General features: G+C 37.6%; 1 protein-coding gene across 5 annotated transcripts; it reads left to right on the forward strand.

The window, feature by feature from the left end:
* Positions 1–263: 263 nt before the first annotated feature.
* On the forward strand, positions 264–4,959 carry LOC140816476 (ERAD-associated E3 ubiquitin-protein ligase HRD1B-like). 5 transcript variants are annotated; one of them, XM_073175776.1, is made up of 9 exons: positions 337–504; positions 1,141–1,686; positions 1,765–1,941; positions 2,406–2,555; positions 2,642–2,838; positions 3,057–3,219; positions 3,691–3,943; positions 4,327–4,417; positions 4,460–4,959. In XM_073175776.1, exons 2-9 carry the CDS (start codon positions 1,154–1,156, stop codon positions 4,522–4,524), a joined length of 1,629 nt encoding a protein of 542 aa, XP_073031877.1. In that variant the 5' UTR covers positions 337–504; positions 1,141–1,153; the 3' UTR covers positions 4,525–4,959. The 5 variants fall into 5 exon arrangements, with proteins under 5 accessions (XP_073031874.1, XP_073031877.1, XP_073031872.1 ...); XM_073175773.1 differs by having other exon boundaries at positions 264–390; positions 4,327–4,959; XM_073175771.1 differs by having other exon boundaries at positions 4,327–4,959.
* Positions 4,960–10,024: the final 5,065 nt, after the last annotated feature.

Raw genomic sequence — 10,024 nt, forward strand, 5'->3', positions numbered from 1 at the left:
TCGATTTTGATTTTAAAAAAAAGCAAAAACTTGTGTGAGACGGTCTCACGGGTCATATCTGTGAGACGGATATCTTGTTTGGGTCACCCATGAAAAAGTATTACTTTTTATGCTAAGAGTATTACTTTTTATTGTGAATATGGGTAGGGTTGACCCGTCTCACAGATTATGATCCGTGAGACGGTCTCACATGAGACTCACTCTTAAAAAAATTAGTAAAATCGGTTTGCTGTATAATTTGGGCTGAAACTGAGCCCACATATGACATGTATGGGCTTTGCATTCAAGAATGACGTGTTACGACCAATCAGCGTCTAGAAAATGAGTAAGCAACAAAGCTGAAACTTCGCCGGCCTAATAAATTTCATTCAAACGGAACAAGTGAAAAAGGTAACGATTTTCGCCACTTGATCGATCCGAATTGCTCCTGCCAACGGATAAATTTCACCGTCTTTCTCCATTAATCTGCCTCTTTGCCTTAATTTGAAGGTGTATTGTGCGGCGGTATGGTTGTTTTGCTTGACTTTTATTGGTTAAAATCGATGTCCGTTTCTTTTGATCGGGATGTTCTCTTGGGTGCCTGCTTGTTTTTCTGAGTTTCGATTCATAAAATCGATGTCAGTTCTTTAATTAGTCGTCATCATTGTGATATTCCCAAATAAATTTCCCTTGATTTAGGGTTCTCTTGCATATTTACTGAGCTCGTGTGTGTGCGAGTTTCATGTAAAATTTGGGGTTTTTTGAAGCTAGTAGGGGTTTTTGTTCTATGCGCTTTGTCAGCTTGTGTGAAGTTGTTGCATTTTTTGTTTGTCTCCTTTACAAACCCATTTTTGATCGTATTTGTTTTGTGATTTGCATTTTTATCACTTTTCTATCCAAATTCCAATTTATTATGGTACTAGCTGCTGGAAAATTGTTTTTTTTTTGCGGCCCTTGATAGAAGAAATGGCTGGGACTCCGATTTATATTATCAAAGACTTGAGTCAATTCTGAAAAAGTTGTAACATTATATTTGATTGATATCTTCAAGTTAGTATCTCGTTTCCCTTGGGAAATTAGGAACTCTGATTGTAGCATTTCTGTAATTAGTACCTTTTGTTAGATTCTGGCTAGATTTAATTTATTGATTGTGGTGGACAGGGAACAAATCAAGATGATGAAGTTGAGAACCTATGCCGGGCTTAGCTTAATAGCTACATTAGCTGTTATTTACCATTCCTTTAACAGTAGAGGGCATTTTTATCCTGCAATGGTTTATTTGTCAACTTCAAAGATCAGTTTGGTGCTTCTTTTGAATATGGGTCTGGTTATTATGTGTATTTTGTGGCAATTGACCAAGAAAATCTTCCTGGGTTCACTCCGAGAAGCTGAAATTGAAAGGCTGAATGAGCAGTCTTGGCGGGAAATCATGGAAATACTTTTTGCAATCACTATTTTCAGACAAGATTTTTCAGTGACATTTCTTGGGATGGTGACAGCTTTACTTCTGATCAAATCTTTGCATTGGTTGGCCCAAAAGAGGGTTGAATACATTGAAACTACTCCATCTGTCCCAGTGAGATCTCATATTCGCATCGTGTCATTTATGGGATTCCTCCTCCTCATTGACAGTATCTTTCTGTACAATTCAATAAAATATTTGGTGGAAACAAGACAAGCCTCAGTTTCACTCTTTTTTTCATTCGAGTAAGTTTAGTGTTATTTATTGTGACACTGACTTTTTGCTCTGAGTGCTGTTATTTGAAAATCATAGTTTCCTTTCAGATACATGATATTGGCTACAACAACTGTATCAACCTTCATCAAGTATATATTCTACGTCAGTGACATGCTAATGGAAGGACAATGGGAAAAGAAGGCTGTCTACACCTTTTACTTGGAGCTTATCCGTGACTTGCTCCACTTGACTATGTACATGTGTTTCTTCCTTGTCATTTTTGTGTAAGTGACCTTCCAGCTAAATCTTTCTCCTGGATGATTAGGGTAATTTAGCTATTTTTTGGATGGTGATGAATTTCAATCTTTTTCTGCTTGTTCATTTTTTTATTTTATTTCTGCATTGCATGAATTTATGCCTCATGTTTATAAAAATGGGCAAATCAAGGCTCTGTTCAAATATGAGCTGTTGTTTTGCTACTGAGTCGCAGCAGATTATGCATGCCATCTTATTGGTTCCAAAGTGTTTTTAGTATAATTTGATATTGTTTTTCATCATAATACTTGAACTAGTTAAATAGTTTCCTATTAATCTCCTTCCTTGAAATGTATTATTTATTGTAATGAACTTTGAGGATTCTGTTATTCCACTTGTGCAAATGATCATCTTGAGCTTGCTTTATGTGCTTCTGCTCTTGCAAAAATGTTTTGATAAGTTTTTAATTCTTTGTTCACTTTCTGACGTCCAGGAACTATGGCGTGCCTCTTCACTTGATCCGAGAACTTTACGAGACCTTCCGAAACTTTAAAACCCGTGTGGCTGATTACATACGTTACCGAAAGATCACTTCAAATATGAACGATCGATTTCCAGATGCAACCTCTGAAGAACTCAACGCGTATGACACTTTTATTCAATTCAAATTTCTATTTGGATCTCTTGATATTTTTAAGTTTCTTTTAATTATTGGGCCTATGTATACAGGAGTGATGCTACATGCATTATATGTCGCGAGGAGATGACTATGGCCAAGAAACTTCTTTGTGGGCATCTTTTCCACGTACACTGCTTGAGATCGTGGTTAGAAAGACAAAACACATGCCCTACTTGCAGAGCTTTAGTTGTACCTTCTGAGAATGGGGCATCTACCTCTGTATCAAGGGCAGATGGCCATCAGCAAGGTATGATATTCCTACCGTTAATGCTAGTCTTGATAGCTTTATAGCTTTATTACCTTTGGGCATGTGCCTCGAATTAGACTGGTTGAATTTTGTGATTTTGCTCGGTTTTTCATTGAAAAGTCAGTCAATCTTGCTTATCTTGAAAGAATTGCAAAGTTGCCTTCATATGTTGTCCTGATTTTGCCAAACTTTGCGCTAACACGGTTTGTGCAACCCAGGTGTCAGTGCATCTGGTACTTCCTCTCAAGCGTCTTCTGCTGGTGACGGCGTGGCAAATGATAATGTCAGCCAGCATCAGTCTAGACTTCAAGCCGCCGCCGCCGCCGCCGCATCAATATATGAGAAATCTTTTGTTTATCCTTCTCCAAATACACTGATGTGGTATGCACTTTTTTCAAGTGTTTTGCCATTTATGTTTTTCTAATTATTTTCGTTTTATTTTTATTTTTGGATCATGCATATTTTTCTTCTTCAACTCATTGATCTGTGATGACAACTTGGAAGGCATGAAAAACCTTAGCTATGGGGTTCAGAAGTTCTTTCGTTCTTCTGTTTCTGGCTATTCTATTGCATGGATTGCCATAAAATTTATGAAAATTTGCTTCATATTGTCCTGACCATATATTGATAACTTTGGAGAGGATAATCACATCCAAGTGTTAGTTCTATTAGTTAAGTCGCTGTGAAAAATGTGTGCTCCGGAGAACTCTGGTGTTGTTATGACACCTAATCTGGAGATTATCTTCCTTTTATATTCATGGGCGGTCTCGAGCTTTGCGGCATTTGATTGTTTTTCTAATGCTAAGAGAGGGGGTATCTATAAGACTGCATTAAATGTTGAACTTCTTGCAGGTCAACTGGATATGCTTTACTTCCTCAAACAATTGGACATTCTAGCAACACAGCAATGACTGATGATGCTGCTGGAGCCTCTACAAGTGGACTGCCTCAACAGTATCAGTTTTTAAACACAACCTTTGCTCAGTCACCACAGTGCACTTTTGTTCCTTCACAGTTTCTGGGTGTTAACGGGCACGTTGGGACAGGAAGCGCATCAGAGGCACCACTAGATCTACAAATGAAATTGATTGAGAATCAGATTGAGGTATGCTTTATTTTCTTGAGCAAGATGTAAAAATATTCAGTCTCTTCATGCTACAAAGGTGCTGCTAATCTATGCCTTAAATTAGTGGACTTTTTTAGTCTGTATGCATATGTATCTTTTTATTGTTGGACTGGAAGATTAGATGAATGAATAATCTATTTTACTTGTGACAATTATGCCACCTCTTTCCTTTGCTCTTGTAAAGATTATACTCGATCTTGATCTTGATCGCTATTGTGCTACAGACTCGTGACAAATCAGCCATAAACAATAAGTTTCGTCTTCAAATATAATGCTGCATCATTATTTACTAATATATGTGATTTTTGCGGAATTGTCGTGTATTATTGTTTATTTTACATCCTTTTTCTCTCTCTTGGCAGTTTCTTCAACAGCAGCTCCAGCACCTACAGGCGTCAAATTGTGAGAAAACAATGGATCAAGGCTCCTCTGATGTGAAGGGGAAGTCAGCATCATCACCATCACCATTACCATCACCATCACCATCACCATCACCATCACCATCTTCATCTGTTGTCGACTCAACAAGTGAGACTGGGAATCCAGTATGTACAGCCTAATACACCTTGCTCAAATACATATTTTACAAGGAGCGTGAGTTGTGTGCAGATACAGAGGCGACAATTCAATGAGCCGGTATTTGTATTTATTCGGTGCCTTGAAATTGATAGGAGTTCCAATACTGTGTACCAATGTCTCATAATCCTATACAGAGGTGACAATTTAATGAACCTGCAAACATGGTACATACCAATTTGTTTTAGGAGTGCATTTGTATCAAGTCACTTGACATAAGCAACTTCAGTCCTTTTTCATCCTTTGCTGTGGAATAGATCAGGTTCTTCGAGTTTCTAACCGTATACGTTGCCTTTGGTTCCGTAGTCTACTGGGGAATGTCGAACTGCTGCCTATCTTCCTTTTTTTTGGACTAATGTTGATCGTATTGATAACGGATACAACTTTATTCTGCTTAAGCTCCCTCAAATATTCAAATAGATCGTCTTGTACCTGAGGTAATCGGTGAGTTTTCATACTAACCAATGAGACACCATTCAGGGCTAAAAGATGTGTTCCGTTAGCAATGAATCTGCATCCATGACCTCACTTTAATTTCTGTTATGTTAGTAGAGTCAAAACCAGTTGATAATATATATTCAAGTTTGTGCTCGATTCAAACTTTTAATTTTTTTTCGGGCTCGAAAATTGAGCTAGGCTCAAAATATTGTAACATGTTTATGCATTATTTGAACCATTAGTTAGAAGACTTAATGTCTCAACATGTTTGGATTATCGAACAAAATAATTAAAGTTTGAATTTAATTCAAATAAATTCAAACATATTTAAATATAACTTAAGTTCAATAATTTAAAATATATATTGAATGTCACCGATAAAAGGTTGGAGCAGTAAATAATAGCAGATAAGCAAGAAGCTGGAGCATCTCGTTGTTTTCTCCGCATGTGGAAAAAGGAAATCCCATAACCAAACGCTCAAACATTTAGAAGCCAATATTGGAAATCTGGAACAATGTCAAGTGTCTTAAAAATTGAAGAACGGGCAAACAGAGATCTGGACACTCTAAAGTAAAGCTATCTGAAACCATATGGATACCAAATTTTCAAATATTATTGAAGAGCATGTTAGGCAATTGTTGGGTCGAAATGTAGCGTAAAACTGAAACTATGAGTACCTTGTAGCAAAATATGTTGTAATAGACTCTGAAACAAAGGCATAAACAAAATATAAGTCGAGGCTATAATTTAAATTTCTCTCCTTAAGAGGAAAAGGATCGTATGAGTTTTTATGGAATTAATAAGGTCTGAAATTTGAATATAGATGCGACTAAAATCACTCGCACTTTAAAAAAGGCATAACAAATTTAATTAAGATTGCGCTTTGGAAATGACGGAGTCATAGACAATTTAAAGATAGACTATAGAACTACAATGTTTTTTTTTTCACCGTACAACTCTTGTAGGTGGTCGTAAACAAAGATCTGCATACGTGATGTCATGAGTTCTTTGACCGTAGCGTGCCTCAGTGGACGCATTTGTTCACCATACAACTCTTGTAGGTGGTCGTAAATGTCAGTAGCATTTACAGCTTTCTCAAACTGCCTCTGCAGATCGTTTGACATAAAAGCTAGCATGTAGCTCTTGATTTGCAAGTCATGGTCCCACCAATTTTCAAGGTCAGCCAGCTCCTCCTTAATGGAATTTGGCTTAGCAGTTTTAGGAGGGGCCTTGGTGAGCACATATGCTACCTTTTCGGAATTCAAAATAATTTTTAATATGAGCCGAATACTGATCGCAGGTAGCGTTCATCATGCAACCACTGTTGATGGAAGACAAGAAATTATTAAAAATTCTTTTAATTATCCTTTTAGTGGGCTTGATTTAAATTTTGGATATCATCCAAAATGAGGGATTTTAATTTTAAAATTTGTCTCATCAATAATTTTAAAACTTGTGTCATGATTGTTTGTATGATTACCAAATTCATGCAATTTTTGTTATTATATTAATAATAACAAACATACTGATTATTTATAATATATCACATACATCATAAATAATAAATGATGATCGATAACCGAGAGCTAATTGATTCGTACGAGCCACATAAGAATCCATGTCCATAACCTAGGTAAATGTAGGGATGCAAATGTAATATTACATAAGCTTACAATATTTTACATGTCTTCGATATTCAAAACTCATTCCGAGGATTGTGCACACAGTTTTTAAATTTTGATCTCACACTAATTCTAATATTTACATAAAATATTCATGGCACACTGGGATACAAATATAGGGGATGAGAACGAATAATAAACCATGTCCACTTTTAATTATCAAATAATCAAAATTACAACACGTAAAATATCCTAACATACACCTAGCACGTTGGTCATGACTCTCGATCATCTTTTTACCATATAATATCACATATTATCTAAATTCGATAATATCACATATTAGCAATAAATCGTGTATCTCGTAAATTATCACTAAACACCATAATTATAGAATTAAATAAACACTTTTATATCATTTCAGATAATTAATTTTTTTGTAAAATACCTTTTATCATAAATAATTAAAATCATACTTCAATTATTTATTTTGTAAGAAATTAATTTTATCAAAATTATTGTAGGGGTAAAATTATTCGTATTTTCATAAAACATCAATTTAACCCAAAATCAGGGAACCAATCATTGATAGCACGATCGACAGAATCATCACAAATAAATTCTAATCTAGACAAGTGATCTGCTACCACATTCTCGACACCCTTCTTATCTCTTATTTCTAAATCAAATTCTTGTAACAATAAAATCCACCGAAGAAGGCGTGGCTTTGCATCTTTCTTAGCAAGCAAGTATTTAAGGGCAGAATGATCAGTGAATACAATTACTTTGGACAAAACAAGGTATGAATGAAATTTGTCAAGTGCGAATACTACTGCAAGTAATTCCTTTTCAGTTGTTGCATAATTCAATTGAGCCTCATCTAAGGTCTTACTTGCATAGTAAATTGTGTGAAATACCTTGTTTCGCCGCTGGCCAAGTACGGCCCCCACTGCAGTGTCACTGGCGTCGCACATGATCTCGAAGGGCAGGTCCCAATCCGGTGCCACCAAGACAAGAGCCGTCACCAAGCGCTCCTTTAAATCCTCGTATGCCTGCAAACAGTTAGAATTAAAATCAAAGGGCATATCTTTCATAAGTAGAGAAGATAGAGGTTTGGCAACTTTAGAAAAATCTTGGATGAACCGCCGATATAAACCGACGTGGCCTAAAAAACTTCTAACTCCCTTTACTGAGGCTGGTGGTGGTAGGTTCTTTATGACTTCAATTTTTGCTTTGTCCACCTCAATTCCTTGCTCCGAAACCTTGTTCCCTAAAACAATCCCCTCTTGTACCATGAAATGGCACTTTTCCCAATTGAGCACCAAGTTCGTCTCCTCACATCTTCTCAACACGGATCTCAAATTCTGCAATCACTCATCAAACGTTGCACCAAAGATAGAAAAATCATCCATAAATATTTCAAGAAAGGTTTCAATCATATCATGGAATATAGCAGTCATATAGCGCTGAAATGTAGCAGGTGCATTACAACGACCAAAAGTCATTCGGCGAAAGGCAAACGTGCCATAAGGACAAGTGAAATTGGTTTTCTCTTGGTCCTCAGGTGCGATTGTGATTTGATTATACCCCGAATACCCATCTAGAAAGCAAGAAAATTCATGCCCCGCTAATCTCTCCAACATTTGATCAATAAAAGGAAGGGAAAAGTGGTCCTTACGGGTGGCATCATTCAACTTCCTATAGTCAATACACACTCTCCACCCCATAACAGTTCTCGTGGGAATAAGTTCATTCTTTTCATTTGTGATCACCATAATACCACCTTTCTTAGGTACACATTGAACCGGACTTACCCAAGCACCATCGGAAATAGGGTAGATAATACCTGAATCGAGAAGCTTAATAGTTTCCGCTTTCACTACCTCTTGCATCTTTGGATTTAGTCGTCTTTGAGGTTGCACGAGAGGTGAGTACTTCTCTTCCATCAAGATTTTATGCATGCATATCGATGGACTGATTCCCTTGATGTCTGCCACCTTCCAAGCGAATGCCCTTTTGTGCTCTTTGAGAACTTGCAACAATTTGTCCTCCATAGCATCTGTAAAAGCAGCAGAAATAATGACAGGCAATGTGTTATTCTCACCTAGGAATACGTACTTTAAGTGCGGAGGTAAGGGTTTGAGCTCAAGCGTCGGTGGCTCCTCGATGCTCGACTTTGGAGGGATCAAATCTCTGCGTTCTCCTAGGTCCTCCAGTCGCATCCTCATTGGCTTTCTCCATGGATGGTTGGCATTGAGATGTGCCACAATTTCAGTTTTTTCATCGTCCAATTCCTCTTCTCCCAACTCAGTAGTGATAGTGGCCTCCAAAGGGTCCCTAAAAGCATCCTGCATATAGTGAGAAACAAGAGAGTCAAAAGCATCAATTCTAAAACAGCTATCAGAATGCAGTGTGTGCTTAAGTGCATTAAAGACATCAAAAGTAATCTCCTCCTCGCCCACTCGCAATCTCAACTTCCCTTCTTGTACATCAATCAGTGCCTTGCCAGTCGCAAGGAATGGTCTCCCCAAAATGAGGGGCATCTTTGTATCCTCCTCCATGTCGAGCACCACGAAATCGGCAGGAAAAATGAATTTGTCCACTTTCACTAGCACATCCTCAATCACTCCGCGGGGGTACTTGACAGATCTGTCAGCCAGTTGCAAGGACATCCTCGTCGGCTTAGGCTCTCCCAACCCAAGTTTCCTAAACACAGAAAATGGCATCAGATTAATACTTGCACCAAGATCACATAATGCTTTATGAAAAACAACATCACCAATCATGCAAGGAATAGAGAAACTCCCTGGGTCTTTTAGCTTCGGTGGGATTTTGTTTTGCACTAAAGCGGAGCAATTTTCAGTTAAGTTCACTGTCATGTGATCCTCCAACTTCCTCTTATTAGCTAAAATATCCTTCAAAAATTTAGCGTAACTAGGCATTTGCATTAGAGCATCGGCAAAAGGAATATTGATATGCAACTTTTTAAACACCTCAAGAAACTTACCGAATTGTGCATCCAGTTTCTCTTTTTTCAATGCTGCAGGGAAAGGTGGAGGAATAACAATTTTTGGTTGTGCAGTGGGTGCTAGTGTAGAGTTAGAAGACTTACCTTTTCAACTCAATAGCCTTCACTTGCTCTTTTGGATTAGTCCCTGTGTTACTTGGCAAGATGCCTTGCTCTCTACTTGCTATCATCTTCGCTAATTGACCAATCTGATTTTCAAGTCCCTTAATCTACGCATCCTGATTTTGAAGTCTAGTTTCAGTGGATGAAATAAACTTAGACATCATTTGCTCCAAGTTGGACTTTTCTTCTCTAGGTGGATCGGATCTGTACATCGGTTGTTTGCCATATTGTTGTCCTCCTTGCGGTCGATTCTGACTGTTTTGACCGCCCCATGAGAAGTTGGGATGTTGCCTC

Source organism: Primulina eburnea, chromosome 16 (genome assembly GCF_022965805.1).
Source record: "Primulina eburnea isolate SZY01 chromosome 16, ASM2296580v1, whole genome shotgun sequence".
Taxonomy (NCBI): Eukaryota; Viridiplantae; Streptophyta; class Magnoliopsida; order Lamiales; family Gesneriaceae; genus Primulina; species Primulina eburnea.

Bases quoted from the DNA above. Each gene is read 5' to 3' on its own strand.
- LOC140816476 (XM_073175773.1), top strand. From the start codon at position 1,154: ATGATGAAGTTGAGAACCTATGCCGGGCTTAGCTTAATAGCTACATTA. The intron at 1,687-1,764 runs GTAAGTTTAGTG...GTTTCCTTTCAG, and splicing joins TCACTCTTTTTTTCATTCGA to ATACATGATATTGGCTACAA. The intron at 2,839-3,056 runs GTATGATATTCC...TGTGCAACCCAG, and splicing joins GGCAGATGGCCATCAGCAAG to GTGTCAGTGCATCTGGTACT.